The 18,349-nt window shown below is 38.8% G+C and overlaps 1 protein-coding gene across 5 annotated transcripts in view; it reads left to right on the forward strand.

The window, feature by feature from the left end:
* pard3ab (par-3 family cell polarity regulator alpha, b) overlaps nt 1-17,747 on the forward strand; it is a 143,685-nt gene extending 125,938 nt beyond the window's left edge. For 4 of the 5 annotated variants that reach the window (XM_065262184.2, XM_065262182.2, XM_065262180.2 and 1 more), the window contains 3 exons: nt 113-230; nt 10,482-10,603; nt 10,745-17,747. In XM_065262184.2, the coding sequence (XP_065118256.1) occupies nt 113-230; nt 10,482-10,603; nt 10,745-11,171 (667 nt within the window). In that variant the 3' untranslated portion in view covers nt 11,172-17,747. Of the gene's footprint in view, nt 1-112; nt 1,210-10,481; nt 10,604-10,744 lie in introns of those variants that run through there. The other variant, XM_065262186.2, reaches the window with a different exon arrangement.
* The last annotated feature ends 602 nt before the right edge of the window (nt 17,748-18,349 follow it).

An 18,349-nucleotide genomic window follows, 5' to 3' on the forward strand; every position in this document is an offset into this window, starting at 1 on the left:
GGGCCATTATACCACTCACCCGATATATATAGGATCAAAGAGATTATGATGTAATGTTGTGTCCCATTGTGTTGATATCTCATCTTTTCACCTCTTTCACCTCCTGTAACAGGCTAACACCAAGCAACCATGACCGAATCCAGCGCTTACGGCAGGAGTTTCAACACGTCAGACAGGAAGAGGCGGAGCCAGATGACCGCCATCATTCCTACAACCTAGAGCAGCCCTGGGTGAGTGTGTGAGCTGTCTTTATGAACACACAACAGTGTGGACGCACTGCCCTATTGGTTCTCTGGTCCCAGGAAGGAGAAGATGGTTTGAGGACTCTCCATTCCTGGGGCGGTTAAAGACATGACCACCAGGGCCTGGGCTAAATCTAACCTCTAACCTGAGACCACTGCATGCAGGAGCATGTGACCTTTGACACTGACATTATCTGCTAACAATGCTAACATCACCATGTGTTCATCCATCTGGACTAATTACTCATCCATTCAACTGTCCAGCCGATCTTCATCAATATCACTACAGCCATTACTGTAAATCATGTGTTCATGCAAAGACTGACATTGATTGACAAATCAAGACTGACAAATGTGTGCGTGTGTGCACGTGAGAGAGGAAAGGTGAGAGTGTGTAAGAAAATCAAAGTATAAAAATCTTTTCTGTCTTCTTAGACTGAAATTGTTTAGTATTTAAGCTATTGAAACAAAATCCAGATCATAGAAATCTGAATTAAATGGGAACAATTTTTATGTTTCGATCTGGATTCAGGTAAATTTCGCATCTTAAGTCTTTAAAATGAGATTGCACTTAAAGATTATCTGTTGAAATTGATAATCTCAGAATCGTTTTATTATGTTACTGTTAGTGTGTAATGTTTTTAACATTCATTTGTATTCATCTTTCTTAGGAAAGCATTTAAACCAACTTTATTACACGGTATTATGTGCATTTCCTTCATGTAAATTTACCTATTTTCTCATCCACTCATTCTCTCACAGAGTCCTTTAATGTGTTGTATTATTGTTTTGCCTTCAACACTATTATGTGTTTCATGGAAGTCTTTAACTTTTCACCCTAATTTTTCTCGGTTTACTTTTAAAAGCCCCAGTTCTCTCTCTTTTTATTCTCACTGTGTCTCCTAAAAACCATTATGGTTAACAAAAGGCAACAGAATAAAGACCACACAATCTTGTAATGAGTGAGCTGTGTTTCTGTAGCCAATGTGTCCAGTCAAATGAGTTCACCTAGGAGCTCATGAGATTGTTGGTTAGGAATTAGGGGAGGCAGAATTCTTTGAAGGGTACTTGGGTAAGGTATAGGCTAAGCAGGCAGATTGGCTAAGGGTATATACAAACCCTGCATCCAGCATACGTTGACAGAACATACTGAATTAGACTAAGTACCTACTCCGTTAAAACAGTATGTTTAATATACAGCTGTATCCTATCTACCCAGAACCACTGTTTTTCTTTCTTGTCCTATCCCAGACCTAACGGTAAACCCAACATTTCACGAGATTTAGGTCGTAGCCATGTCCGATCTAGCCAGAAACGCTGTTTTTCATCCTAATACTAGCCCCAAACCTAACCATAAACCCAACATTTCACTGGATTTAGGCCGTAGCTGTATCCTAACAAGCCAGAAGCACAGTTTTTTTTTATCCTAACCCTAACCCCTAAACCCAACATTTCACAGGATTTAGGCCATAGCCGTATCCTATCCAACAAGAACCTCCTTTAACATCCTAATCCTACCCCCAAACCTAACCCTTAACCCAACATTTCACGGGATTTAGGCCGTAGCTGTATACTATCTAGATCTAACAGCTGTTTTTTCATCCTAATCCTAGACCCAAACCTAACCATAAACCCAACATTTCACAGGATTTAGGCCGTAGCCGTATCCTATCCAACAAGAACCTCATTTTTAAATCCTAATCTTACCCCCAAACCTTACCCTTAACCCAACATTTCACAGGATTTAGGCCGTAGCTGTATCCTATCAAGCCAGAAGCACTGTTTTTTTATCCTAACCCTACCCCAAAACCTAACCCCTAAACCCAACATTTCACAGGATTTAGGCTGTAGCTGTATACTATCTAGATCTAACGGCTGTTTTTTTATCCTAACCCTACCCCCAAACCTAACCCCTAAACCCAACATTTCACAGGATTTAGGCCGTAGCCATATCCTATCCAACAAGAACCTCCTTTTTACATCCTAATCTTACCCCCAAACCTTACCCTTAAACCAACATTTCACTGGATTTAGGCCGTAGCTGTATCCTATCAAGCCAGAAGCACGGTTTTTTTATCCTAACCCTACCCCCAAACCTTACCCTTAACCCAAAATTTCACAGGATTTAGGCCGTAACTGTATACTATCTAGATATAACAGCGTTTTTTTCATCCTAATCCTAGACCCAAACCTAACCCCTAAACCCAACATTTCACAGGATTTAGGCCGTAGCCGTATCCTATCCAACAAGAACCTCCTTTTTACATCCTAATCTTACCCCCAAACCTTACCCTTAACCCAACATTTCACAGGATTTAGGCCGTAGCCGTATCCTATCCAACAAGAACCTCATTTTTAAATCCTAATCTTACCCCCAAACCTTACCCTTAACCCAACATTTCACAGGATTTAGGCCCTAGCTGTATCCTATCAAGCCAGAAGCACTGTTTTTTTATCCTAACCCTACCCCAAAACCTAACCCCTAAACCCAACATTTCACAGGATTTAGGCTGTAGCTGTATACTATCTAGATCTAACGGCTGTTTTTTCATCCTAATCCTAGACCCAAACCTAACCATAAACCCAACATTTCACAGGATTTAGGCCGTAGCCGTATCCTATCCAACAAGAACCTCATTTTTAAATCCTAATTTTACCCCCAAACCTTACCCTTAACCCAACATTTCACTGGATTTAGGCCGTAGCTGTATCCTATCAAGCCAGAAGCACGGTTTTTTTATCCTAACCCTACCCCCAAACCTAACCCCTAAACCCAACATTTCACAGGATTTAGGCCGTAGCCGTATCCTATCCAACAAGAACCTCCTTTTTACATCCTAATCTTACCCCCAAACCTTACCCTTAACCCAACATTTCACTGGATTTAGGCCGTAGCTGTATCCTATCAAGCCAGAAGCACAGTTTTTTTATCCTAACCCTACCCCCAAACCTTACCCTTAACCCAAAATTTCACAGGATTTAGGCCGTAACTGTATACTATCTAGATATAACAGCGTTTTTTTCATCCTAATCCTAGACCCAAACCTAACCATAAACCCAAAATTTCACTGGATTTTTGGCTGTAGCTGTATCCTATCTAGCCAGAATCGCTGTTTTTCATCCTAATCCTAGCCCCAAACCTAACCCTAAACCAAACATTTCAAAGGATTGAGGCTGTAGCTGTATCCGATTTAGCCAGAACGGCTGTTTTTCATCCTTATCCTACCCCCAAACTTAACCCTAAATCCAAAATTTCAAGGGATTTAGCCAGTTGCTGTATCCTATCTAGCCAGAACATCTGTTTTTTATCTTAATCCTTCCCACAAACCTAACCCTAAACCCAACATTTCACCGAATTTAGGCCGTAGCCGTATCCTATCTAACCAGATTCACTGTTTTTCATTCTTATCCTACCCACAAACTTAACCCCTAAACCAAACATTTTATGGGATTTAGGCCGTAGCTGTATCCTATCAAGCCAGAAGCACGGTTTTTTTATCCTAACCCTACCCCCAAACCTAACCCCTAAACCCAACATTTCACAGGATTTAGGCCGTAGCCGTATCCTATCCAACAAGAACCTCCTTTTTACATCCTAATCTTACCCCCAAACCTTACCCTTAACCCAAAATTTCACAGGATTTAGGCCGTAACTGTATACTATCTAGATATAACAGCGTTTTTTTCATCCTAATCCTAGACCCAAACCTAACCATAAACCCAAAATTTCACTGGATTTTTGGCTGTAGCTGTATCCTATCTAGCCAGAACCGCTGTTTTTCATCCTAATCCTAGCCCCAAACCTAACCCTAAACCAAACATTTCAAAGGATTGAGGCTGTAGCTGTATCCGATTTAGCCAGAACGGCTGTTTTTCATCCTTATCCTACCCCCAAACTTAACCCTAAATCCAAAATTTCAAGGGATTTAGCCAGTTGCTGTATCCTATCTAGCCAGAACATCTGTTTTTTTATCTTAATCCTTCCCTCAAACCTAACCCTAAACCCAACATTTCACTGGATTTAGGCTGTAGCCGTATCTTATCTAACCAGATTCACTGTTTTTCATTCTTATCCTACCCACAAACTTAACCCCTAAACCAAACATTTTATGGGATTTAGGCCGTAGCTGTATCCTATCTAGCCAGAACGGCTGTTTTTAATCTTAACCCTACCCCCAAACCTAACCCCTAAACCCAACATTTCACAGGATTTAGGCCGTAGCCATATCCTATCCAACAAGAACCTCCTTTTTACATCCTAATCTTACCCCCAAACCTTACCCTTAAACCAACATTTCACTGGATTTAGGCCGTAGCTGTATCCTATCAAGCCAGAAGCACGGTTTTTTTATCCTAACCCTACCCCCAAACCTTACCCTTAACCCAAAATTTCACAGGATTTAGGCCGTAACTGTATACTATCTAGATATAACAGCGTTTTTTTCATCCTAATCCTAGACCCAAACCTAACCCCTAAACCCAACATTTCACAGGATTTAGGCCGTAGCCGTATCCTATCCAACAAGAACCTCCTTTTTACATCCTAATCTTACCCCCAAACCTTACCCTTAACCCAACATTTCACAGGATTTAGGCCGTAGCTGTATCCTATCAAGCCAGAAGCACTGTTTTTTATCCTAACCCTACCCCCAAACCTAACCCCTAAACCCAACATTTCACAGGATTTAGGCCGTAGCCGTATCCTATCCAACAAGAACCTCCTTTAACATCCTAATCCTACCCCCAAACCTAACCCTTAACCCAACATTTCACGGGATTTAGGCCGTAGCTGTATACTATCTAGATCTAACAGCTGTTTTTTCATCCTAATCCTAGACCCAAACCTAACCATAAACCCAACATTTCACAGGATTTAGGCCGTAGCCGTATCCTATCCAACAAGATCCTCATTTTTAAATCCTAATCTTACCCCCAAACCTTACCCTTAACCCAACATTTCACAGGATTTAGGCCGTAGCTGTATCCTATCAAGCCAGAAGCACTGTTTTTTTATCCTAACCCTACCCCAAAACCTAACCCCTAAACCCAACATTTCACAGGATTTAGGCTGTAGCTGTATACTATCTAGATCTAACGGCTGTTTTTTCATCCTAATCCTAGACCCAAACCTAACCATAAACCCAACATTTCACAGGATTTAGGCCGTAGCCGTATCCTATCCAACAAGAACCTTATTTTTAAATCCTAATTTTACCCCCAAACCTTACCCTTAACCCAACATTTCACTGGATTTAGGCCGTAGCTGTATCCTATCAAGCCAGAAGCACGTTTTTTTTATCCTAACCCTACCCCCAAACCTTACCCTTAACCCAAAATTTCACAGGATTTAGGCCGTAACTGTATACTATCTAGATATAACAGCGTTTTTTTCATCCTAATCCTAGACCCAAACCTAACCATAAACCCAAAATTTCACTGGATTTTTGGCTGTAGCTGTATCCTATCTAGCCAGAATCGCTGTTTTTCATCCTAATCCTAGCCCCAAACCTAACCCTAAACCAAACATTTCAAAGGATTGAGGCTGTAGCTGTATCCGATTTAGCCAGAACGGCTGTTTTTCATCCTTATCCTACCCCCAAACTTAACCCTAAATCCAAAATTTCAAGGGATTTAGCCAGTTGCTGTATCCTATCTAGCCAGAACATCTGTTTTTTATCTTAATCCTTCCCACAAACCTAACCCTAAACCCAACATTTCACCGAATTTAGGCCGTAGCCGTATCCTATCTAACCAGATTCACTGTTTTTCATTCTTATCCTACCCACAAACTTAACCCCTAAACCAAACATTTTATGGGATTTAGGCCGTAGCTGTATCCTATCAAGCCAGAAGCACGTTTTTTTTATCCTAACCCTACCCCCAAACCTAACCCCTAAACCCAACATTTCACAGGATTTAGGCCGTAGCCGTATCCTATCCAACAAGAACCTCCTTTTTACATCCTAATCTTACCCCCAAACCTTACCCTTAACCCAAAATTTCACAGGATTTAGGCCGTAACTGTATACTATCTAGATATAACAGCGTTTTTTTCATCCTAATCCTAGACCCAAACCTAACCATAAACCCAAAATTTCACTGGATTTTTGGCTGTAGCTGTATCCTATCTAGCCAGAACCGCTGTTTTTCATCCTAATCCTAGCCCCAAACCTAACCCTAAACCAAACATTTCAAAGGATTGAGGCTGTAGCTGTATCCGATTTAGCCAGAACGGCTGTTTTTCATCCTTATCCTACCCCCAAACTTAACCCTAAATCCAAAATTTCAAGGGATTTAGCCAGTTGCTGTATCCTATCTAGCCAGAACATCTGTTTTTTTATCTTAATCCTTCCCTCAAACCTAACCCTAAACCCAACATTTCACTGGATTTAGGCTGTAGCCGTATCTTATCTAACCAGATTCACTGTTTTTCATTCTTATCCTACCCACAAACTTAACCCCTAAACCCAACATTTTATGGGATTTAGCCAGTTGCTGCATCCTATCTAGCCAGAACGGCTGTTTTTAATCTTAATCCTACACCCAAACCTTACCTTTAACACAACATCTTGCAAGTTTTGGCCTTAGCTGTATCCCCTCTAGCCAGGACCGTGACATACGTAAGGAATAATTGACGACAGCCTTTGAATTATTTGAAAATATGTGTCCCTCATTTATTTACGTTACCGTTTTCTGACATTTTTGAATATGACAATACCTCTCCTTCTACCTTGGGTGACTCCACATCCAGGGGCTAACAGGATAGTAAAGTGTCTATCAAATGCACACTTCAAAATCTTGCCGGGTACCGGGTACTTCTCACCTAGCGTTTTTCAAAGACTGTGAATTTGGACATATTATTTGTCTTACCTACCACTGTTCACCTACTGTATAGTATGAAAGTAGGCGGTTTTGAACGCAGTATAAGTTACCTGTAAAGTTTAAATTTCTCTGATTGATTTTTCGAGCGATGATAGGTATAAACCGATCAACAGCTTTTTTGTGTTGTTTTTACTGAAACTCTTCAACCGCTGCAGATTAATCAGAAATACGTAGCATCATCAGCCTTACGAAATCCGTCGCCGTTACCCAGTTCACATCAGACCTTTAATGCCATAATCTGTTTAGCAAACAAATGGAACGTTCCTGTGACACTGATGTTGTTTTAGGCAGCGAAGTGTGCGCGCGTGTTAATGAACTGGGCTAAATGACCCAGCTCCTCGCATCCTTCAGCCTTCAACCTCTGTCTCCACGGCAACGTGGCTGCGGCAAGCTGTGTCAATCAATCCCAGCATGCTGTTCACCTTCATTAGACTTAATGGAATTCTCTATGTGGATCGGCTCTTGATTGAGCATGCCTGGGACGGCATTCATCTGTTTGACAGACCGTGACGAGAGCAGGGAACTCAATGTAAATGTTGCCATAAAAGAAATGGATTCTTATGGGTCATGAGCAATTTACTGCCGCTACACTGTTCTGAGAACAGAACAAAGCTGCCAGTGTGTGCGAGAGAAAGACTCTGAGTCTTTTATTGTTTATAATTACGCTCTTATGTTCCTGTGCCAAGCAGGGTGTGTGAATTTGTGTTTCTTTAATGAATTACATTGTGCTTAATTATGTTATCACCCCCTTCACCATAAAATGAACTAATATTCATTTAATGATCATCTGGCATTCATCTACATGTACCTAACAATCATCTAACATCTTCTGTGTGTCGTCAATCCAGCCTCATGTTTGTGTCCACGATGCGAGTCAAACACTGGATCTGATCTTTGAGCAATAATATCTGCACTGCAGGAGATGGATAGGAAACATTGGATGTGACAGCATAACAACAATTAAATAGATTGTAATGATTATCGTAATACTTCTTATAATATTCCTCAGTTTTCCACATTGCCGGAACCCCCTGGAGAACTTCAGTTCCTGTAGGGCAATTGATAGAGCATTGCTTTGGCAGTTGCAGAGTCCCCAGGGAACGCATAATAAAAATGTATAGCTTGAATGCACTGCAAGTCACTTTGGATAAAAGCATCTACTAAAAAAATAAATGTAAATTTAAACCTCTAGGCACTTATTTGAAGACATCTCAAATGTCAAGGAATTTCTTAGGAAAACCTAAGGGATTTTTCCTAAAAACTGCTCTTTGCTTTGAGGTTCTCCGAAGGGTTCCATTACTGTGTCAAGCTGAGGAACCTTAAATAGCGTTTATTAGTTATGCGCGGGTCCGGGTTATTTTCAACCAGCGGGTCCCTTATTTATGAAATGTTTGGCCCGCCCCTCATCCCATTTTTTTTTTTACCACCAGCACCCACGACCATTAAATAAACATACATTGTAATGTAAGTGAAAACAGGTTTTAGTTCAGCCTAAAAGTGCTTGGAAACTTGATCGTTTTATTTGCTGTTGTGCCTGGCGGTTAGGGAACTGCTTGTCCTTGGTTTAAGGATATCACACAAGTTACGTTGCTACATAGGGCTACGTATTGTAACCTTAGCAAAGAACATAATAAAATATGAAAATATATATTCCCAAATATTTTTTATTTTGTTTTTAATTGCCAACCCTGCAAATAAAGGGATACTTTCTTTACCAGATTCGTGGGTTACCTGTGGGGCCTGCGGGTTATGAGACGACCTGCGCATCACTACTGCCTGTAAATTTGTAAAAAAAAATATGTTTTTAGGACTACACAAGTTCACTTGCATTGTGCGTAGTAATGTACATGAGAAATCACTATGGTTTTATTGTGTCGTCTACACCAGTGGTTCTCATGCCCCCCTTGTATACGATGTATTCTTTTGCGGCCCCCCAAAGAACATTTATGACAAAAAACTGTTTGTGACATTTATGACAAAAAGAACCGCTGGTCTACACTGTAAAAAGTGAAAACTGCTCCACTAAAAAAACTTAGTTTATTTTGTGATCGTTGCGGGCAAAAATCCTTGAACTTGTGGCACGATTTCTTTAAAAAATGTGATGGAATATGCGGGATATTTATGTGATGAAATTGCGGGAACTTGCAAAATTTGAGGTAACTTTTAATGAGGTTCACGTCACTTAATTACGTCACTTCACAACGTTCCCATGGCAACAGGGGACATAGCTGCGCTTGTGTGAAGTAAATGCAACATTTTCTGCTAAGATAAATGTGACTTTTTGCTGCAAAAATGCGGGGATTATGAAATCATGCAAGCCCGCATACTTTGCACACGCAATTTATGCGGCGAAAGTGCGGCGTCTTTGGAAAAATGCAACCCCGCATAAACATGCGGACTTTGGCTGATTTTGCAATAAAATCATGCGATCGAAAAATCGCGTTTTTCTGGAGGGACTTTGAAAGACTTGCTTCATAAAAAAATTAAAATAGGAGTTCCGTTTCAAATAGGTACACCTTTGTACCCAAAGAGTGCATATTAGTTCTTCAAAGATACATATTTGTACCTAAATGGTATTGGGACCTTTTTAAATGTTACTGACCCAGTGATAGCTTGACAATGAAGGCAATATTTTTTTTAAACACATTAAAACACTTAGAAATGTATTGCTGAAGCACGCCAAAAAGACTGTAAACTACAGTATGTAGTACTGAATTGCAGAGTTAGGTCATTACAGTTTTTTACCATTTCTGTGAAAAATGCTGCCTATTTTGATAACTTGCCGTTTTCATTCAAATCATCATATGACTGTACAGGGATTTTTAACTTAAAGTGAGAAAATTTTGGTTGAAAATTTTTTTTAAACATTACCAATTTAAGGTTTATATATTTAAATATATATATATATATATATATATATATATATATATATATATTTATATATATATATATATTTATATATATATATATATTTATATTTATATATATATTTTTTTTAATGATGTGGTCATTTAAATTATAATAATGTAAAAAAAAATTATGAGGCAATGATAATATTGTGTAACTCATTACATAAATATTTTATGGGTTATTTGTGGTTAATGGTTTCATTAGCAGCGATTATAGGAGCAGTTATAATGTTAAATTCCACCTCAAGCACAGATCCACATATAAACACACACATACTCATCGCTGATCCCTGGTAAGTGCTCTGAATGAATGTGTTTGTGTGTCTGCATCAGAGTGATTTCATAACCCACGCATGTGCATGTTTGTGCATTTCATTTTCTACTAAACTTGCAATTCGTACACCTTTTAGTTACTTCCACGTGTTAAAAACCTGCATCTCCGTTTCAGTCCAACTGCAGTCCGCACTCCACATCTGGCCGTCATTCGGTGTCCGTGGAGGTACAGTTACGGAGACAGGAAGCTCGAGATGCCTTTACTCATGCTCAGAGGCAGTACAGCTCTCTACCACGGTATGTAATTGTGTGGAATACTTTACGGTCATAACATCATAATAATTTTTATGTACCTCAACTGGTTAAGCATTGGCTCTACATTGGTTTTTATACAACAAACACACAGCATCTCACCATGTCCTTTTCTCTCATGTCTAGTCAACCGCGTAAGACGCCCACACCGACTCCACACAGTGATTGTGAGAGGCCGTGTCTACCTGTAGATGGTTTTCAGGCAGCTAAAGACAGTGGACGTTACTCTAGCTACCAGGGCCCTCGATCTTTCCCACGCACTTTCCCTCGTCCCAGCTACAGGAATGGTGTCTCTGCTCCCCCTGCACCCATCGGGACCTCAGTGGGTGGCGGCTACAATGCCCGTGTCTTACTGGAGGCCCAGGAGCTCCTCCGACAGGAACAAAGACGCAGGGAACAGGAAATTAAAGGAAGAGTTGCATCAATGAGGATCGACTACGAATCCCAGGATTCCAAAGGACCCCTCCGACAAGATGTCCCGCCCTCCCCTTCACAGGTTGTTAGACTCGGCCGCATCCACACTCCTGAGAAAGCACGGCCATTTTTGTCATGAGGGAAATAATAAGAGACCTTTCTGCTTTGTTTATCATGATGGACAGGACTACGGTGTGCAAGCGCGAACTTTTATCAGCGTGTCATTTTGTACCCAGCCTCACTGAGTGCCTTTTTAGTATGATGTTACGGCGGTCCCGCCCTATCAGACAGCTCACTGGTGAATCCGGTAGCGGGACGGCTCTCGATTTGCTTTGTGTGCTTGACAATCAACCGTTCCACTTTTTTTGTCGAACCGCATATTTAAGTAGATCAAAATACGCAGTTTTCTCTGCTTTGCACAGGTTTAAATGAAGTTTTGTTTGTTACGATGAAGTAAGGATTTTTGCTACGATGTGTCGGATGAATTTTAAACATCAGCTGTATTCGTATTTGATGAAGTTACATGTGCTGTGCGAAGAAATGAACACATTTAGGTACAGTGACAGACAGAAAAGCAGAAGAGGAAACTTTAAAAATAGAGAAAAGTGAAAAACAAAATGGGGTCACAGATAGCTGGTCATTAACTGATGCTCCTCATTAAATTTTCAGTGCACTTTCATACACCGAATCCTCAACCCACTGCTGCCTGCCAGGTGTGTGCGTGCGTGCGTGCATGTGTGCGTGTGTGTCTGATCTCCCAGATGACCCACACTGAATTTTTCATCACCCACACCAGCTGCCCCTGCATTGACAGGCCACTGTGCGAAACTTCAGTCACAGAGATTGACTTCCATATCTCTCCTAAACACACACGGCTATGTTCGGAGTAGCATCATTTTACAGTGATTTTACCATTTGTGCGGAATGCTGTACAGTATGTATACTATGTAAAAACCTTGGGTATGCAAGCTTTGTACTGTATGTAAACGGATGACCTACTGCGACTGACAAGGTGTGCCGTATTAAACATAAAGCATATATGAAATACTGTTTCTCATGATGTATTGCGCCCTATGTACTGCACCTCCTATTCCAGTATGACAAATGAACCAAACGTAATATCAGTTGTGATTTTTAACATTCGTCTCTTGATTTAATTTTGGATTGGGCTACTAGAATTAGCTACCTTGTAAAATACGTACCAATTGCCATTAGATAGCGTTGCATATTCATACACCAACACTAGGAAGTTGAATTTAGTGTATGCTGCATTGTGTACTATACTTCATTCCAAATATATCCCATTTAAACTTGAAATTTGACGTTTTTTACGAGTTTGCTTATTCGTATACATTCGTACAAAGTGAATCATACAAAAACATACGATAATGTTAAAAAAATCTGAATGAAACCCCGCTCCGTCCTAACCCCAACGTCACAGACTAAAGCAAAACATACAAAAATGTTTGAATCTTGGACATATGAATTAATAAAAATTAGCCACTTTGTAAAGTATGTACCAATTGCCATGAGATAGCATTACATATCCATACACCAACACTAGGAAGTAGGATTTTGTTTTAGTGTATACTGCAGTGTGTACTATACTCCATTCCAAACATATCCCAGCCTGATCCCACAAGAATTTGTACATATTTTTCGAGATCTCTAATTCATATTAATAAATAAAGTGAATTGTACAAAAACATACAATTATCATAAAAGAGCAACAACGAAACCATACACCTAATTCCAACGTCACAGGGGCAAAACCAATTGTGCAGAAAAATGTACGAATGAGCTTGTACGAATTAATATGACTCGTAAAATATGTAGCATGGCATATCCATACACTAACACTAGGAAGTAGTATTTAATTTTAGTGTATCCTGCAGTTTGTACTATACTCTATTCCAAACACATCCCAGCTGATCTCACAAAAATGTGTACGTATTTTATGGGTTTGCTAATTCCTATGAATTCGTACGAAGTGAATCGTTCAAAATCATATGATTATAGTAAAAAATTGGTAACGAAACCCCGCCCCTAACCCCAACATCACGTGGCAAAAGCAAATAGTACAAAAATGTACGAATGTTGGTCGTACGTATTAATACAAATTAGCCACCTCATAAAATACCTACGAATTGCCATGAGATAGCGTTGCATATCCATACACCAACACTAGGAAGAAGATTTAAAATTTTTGTGCATTCAGCAGTTTGTACAATACTCCATTCCAAACATATCACAGCCTGATCTCACAAAAATGTGTACGTATTTTATGAGTTGGCTAATTCCTGTGAATTCGTAGGAAGTGAATCGTTCAAAATCATATGATTATAGTAAAAAATCGGTAACGAAACCCTGCCCCTAACCCCAACGTCAAGTGGCAGAAGCAAATCATACAAAAATTTAAGAATGTTGGTCGTACGAATTAATACAAATTAGCCACCTCATAAAATACGTACGAATTGCCATGACATAGTGTTGCATATCCATACACCAACACTAGGAAGTAGTATTTAATTTGAGTGTATACTGTAGTTTGTACTATACTCTATTCCAAACACATCCCAGCCTGATCTCACAAAAATGTGTACGTATTTTATGAGTTTGCTAATTCCTATGAATTCGTACGAAGTGAATCGTTCAAAATCATATGATTATAGTAAAAAATTGGTAACGAAACCCCGCCCCTAACCCCAACATCACGTGGCAAAAGCAAATAGTACAAAAATGTACGAATGTTGGTCGTACGTATTAATACAAATTAGCCACCTCATAAAATACCTATGAATTGCCATGAGATAGAGTTGCATATCCATACACCAACACTAGGAAGAAGATTTAAAATTTTTGTGTATTCAGCAGTTTGTACAATACTCCATTCCAAACATATCCCAGCCTGATCTCACAAAAATGTGTACGTATTTTATGAGTTGGCTAATTCCTGTGAATTCGTAGGAAGTGAATCGTTCAAAATCATATGATTATAGTAAAAAATCGGTAACGAAACCCTGCCCCTAACCCCAACGTCAAGTGGCAGAAGCAAATCATACAAAAATTTAAGAATGTTGGTCGTACGAATTAATACAAATTAGCCACCTCATAAATACGTACGAATTGCCATGACATAGTGTTGCATATCCATACACCAACACTAGGAAGTAGTATTTAATTTGAGTGTATACTGTAGTTTGTACTATACTCTATTCCAAACACATCCCAGCCTGATCTCACAAAAATGTGTACGTATTTTATGAGTTTGCTAATTCCTATGAATTCGTACGAAGTGAATCGTTCAAAATCATATGATTATAGTAAAAAATTGGTAACGAAACCCCGCCCCTAACCCCAACGTTACAGGGGCAAAAGCAAATAGTACAAAAATGGACGAATGTTGGTCGTACGTATTAATGCAAATTAGCCACTTTGTAAAATACGTATGGATTGCCATGAGATAGCGTTGCATATCCATACACCAACACTAGGAAGATGATTTTAAATTTTTGTGTATTCAGCAGTTTGTACAATACTCCATTCCAAACATATCCCAGCCTGATCTCTCAAAAATGTGTACATATTTTATGAGTTTGCTAATTCCTATGAATTCGTACGAAGTGAATCGTTCAAAATCATATGATTATAGTAAAAAATCGGTAACAAAACCCCGCCCCTAACCCCAATGTCACGTGGCAAAAGCAAATCATACAAAAATGTAAGAATGTTGGTCGTACGAATGAATACAAATTAGCCACCTCGTAAAATACGTACGAATTGCCATGACATAGTGTTGCATATCCATACACCAACACTAGGAAGAAGATTTTAAATTTTAGTGTATTCCGCAGCTTGTACAATACTCCATTCCAAACATATCCCAGCCTGATCTCACAAGAATTTGTACGTATTTTACGAGTTGGCTAATATATATGAATTCGTACGAAGTGAATCGTTCAAAATCATATGATTATAGTAAAAAATCTGTAACGAAACCCCACCCCTAACCCTAACGTCACGTGGCAAAAGCAAATCATACAAAAATGTAAGAATGTTTGTCGTACTAATTAATACAAATTAGCCACCTCATAAAATACGTACGAATTGCCATGACATAGTGTTGCATATCCATACACCAACACTAGGAAGAAGATTTAAATTTTTTGTGTATTCAGCAGTTTGCACAATACTCCATTCCAAACATATCCCAGCCTGATCTCACAAGAATTTGTACGTATTTTACGAGTTGGCTAATTCATATGAATTCGTACGAAGTGAATTGTTCAAAATCATATGATTATAGTAAAAAATCTGTAACGAAACCCCACCCCTAACCCCAACGTCACGTGGCAAAAGCAAATCATACAAAAATGTAAGAATGTTGGTCGTACTAATTAATACAAATTAGCCACCTCATAAAATACGTACGAATTGCCATGACATAGTGTTGCATATCCATACACCAACACTAGGAAGAAGATTTAAAATTTTTGTGTATACAGCAGTCTGTACAATACTCCATTCCAAACATATCCCAGCCTGATCTCACAAGAATTTGTATGTATTTGAGTTGGCTATTTTGTATGAATTCGTACAAAGTGAATCGTACAAAATAATACGATTATCGTAAAAAAGCAACAAGGAAACTGTACCACTAAACCAAACGTCAAAAGGGCAAAAGCAAATTGTTAAAAAATGTATGTATGTGGTTGTACGAATTAATACAAATTAGCCACCTCGTAAAATACGTACAAATTGCCATGAGATAGCATTGCTTATACATACACCCACACTAGGAAGAAGTATTTAAATTTTTGTGTATACAGCAGTTTGTACAATACTCCATTCCAAACATATCCCAGCCTGATCTCAAGAATTTGTACGTATTTTACGAGTTGGCTAATTCAAATGAATTCGTACGAAGTGAATTGTACAAAATCATACGATTGTCATAAAAATTAAGTAACGAAACCTCGTTCCTAACCCCAACGTCACAGGGGCAAAAGCAAATAATACAAAAATTTAAGAATGTTGGTACGAAATTATACAAATTAACCAATTCATAAAATACGTACAAATGCCGTGAGATAGCCTTGCATATCCATAAACCAATACTAGGAAGTAGTATTTAATTTTATTGTATACTGCAGTTTGTACTATACTCCATTCCAAGCATTACCCAGCCTAAACAAGAATTTGTACGTATTTTATGAGTTGGCTAATTTGTATGAATTCATACAAAGTGAATCGTACAATAACATACGATTATCATAAAAAAATCAGTAACGAAACCCTACTCCAAAAAACGTATGAATTAGCGGGATAGCGTTGCATATCCATACACCCACACTAGGAAGTAGTATTTAGTGTATACTGCATACTCCATTCCAAACATATCCCATCTTGATCTTACAAGAATTTGTACGTTTTTTTACAAGTTTACCCATTCGTATGAATTTGTATGAAGTGAATCGTACAAAAACATACGATTATCATAACAAATCTATAACGAAATATGTAAGAATGTAAGAATGTTGGTCGTATGAATTAATACAAATTAGCCACCTCGTAAAATACGTACAAATTGCCAGGAGATAGCGTTGCATATCCATACACTAATACACACCACACGCTTCAGATTGACAGATAGTTAAGATGGATTTGTAAATACATCGATCGAAAATTTGCAGTTTGAATCTACATCTATACTTTTTTATTGAAAAAAAAACAACCAATATATATACAAAACAACATTTCAACATGACAAATCTAGATCTTCACATCTTCCTGTCTCTAACTGCTAGAGATGTCATGACAGCTCCTCCTCTTTACATATCAAACACTCCTCTTTGGATATCAGCCCCGCCCCTAACAGATGCTGAGGAGGTGACTCTGCAACACAGGATTAGTGATGCGCTCTGAGAGATCACACCCGAACTTTAAGTTCTGCAGAAAGAAACTCTGAGAGTTCTGGGCTCTGAATCAGAAACTCCTGTCGAGCCGAGATGCTCTCAGACTTTAACAGGCTAGGTCAACGCTCTCTGTGTAAATGTGTGCTAGGGTCACATGAGCAAGCCGATGCTCGCTTGACACATAACAGTATGACACATGGTGCGAAACACACTCTGCTGCCCAGGCACAGATGGTTGCTTGTGTTTGTGTGTGTGTGTGTAGAGAGGGGGTGGGTATCGAGATTATAACATGAAATGAGCCTCAGTATGACTCCAAACAATCAGGACGCTTTGATTCCTTGTTGTTTTTTTGTTCCATCATATCGGATTGAGAATTTGATACTGATCTTTGTAATAGGACATACTGTCAGACGGTTTTATCTTTACCTCTTCAAATAAATCGAAACCTCTTTTGCAGCTTTCTAAACATCACATTTTACAAACCTTAATAGCAGTTTTAATAATGAAGTGTCACATGTAGCCATTCAATATTTATGTGTGTATCAAGACAACAATCTCCAATGTGTGTTTTTTTTAAAGTTCAAAGATCATGGACAGTCAGATATACAGTGTTTCTTTATTTCTGGTGTTAGTTTTTGTTTACAGAGCTCTGTACAGTGTTTTCTGTTTCAGTGTTTTTCTGCCTGTGTGCATCATTCGTCTGTTATTTTGTTGTTTATATGCTGTTCAGAAAATTGTGATGTTTTTGAAACAAAAAATCCTGTAAAATAAAGGAAGGGGATGCTCTTCTGTTTGTGGATACACACTGCGGTTGTGTGTGGTTGTTTGCGGTTGTGTGTGTGTTTGTGCGAGAGTCCATTAATCATCTACTTTTCTCTTGAGTCTGACATTTTAGACACTTTTTAAAGTTCACTTTATGTTGATGTCTGCCATCCGGCTTATAAAACTTTTGCATCTTTTGCTACTGTAACTTTTGTTACTGTCCTATTAGCAGAACTTGCAGTCCACAAAGTTACTCATGCTGGTGGATTCGATGACTTTCAAGGTATGTACTGAATATTAGGAAGTTACTTGATAATAAATTGGTAAAAGTTAACATTTTTTGTAGGAATGCAAAATATACATCTGTATGGCAGCTTTGTCCACAAACCAAAACTGTAACCAGTCCACTACTAACCACGAAGCAGTTGAGGAGCTCAGATGCAAAAGGCGCTAAATGACACTTCTATAATGAGATGGTGATATTAATCGAATGCTGCACAAAATCTATTAGGAGTCTGGAGAAAAAACACACACAGAATTACAGACGCACTTAGAGGGTTTTGCATCTGAGCTCTTTAAAGAGCACCTATTTTCCGATTCACGATTTTACATTTCCTTTTGTGTAAAGGTGTGTTAGTAA

This window comes from Paramisgurnus dabryanus, chromosome 6 (assembly GCF_030506205.2).
Source record: "Paramisgurnus dabryanus chromosome 6, PD_genome_1.1, whole genome shotgun sequence".
Lineage (NCBI taxonomy): Eukaryota > Metazoa > Chordata > Actinopteri > Cypriniformes > Cobitidae > Paramisgurnus > Paramisgurnus dabryanus.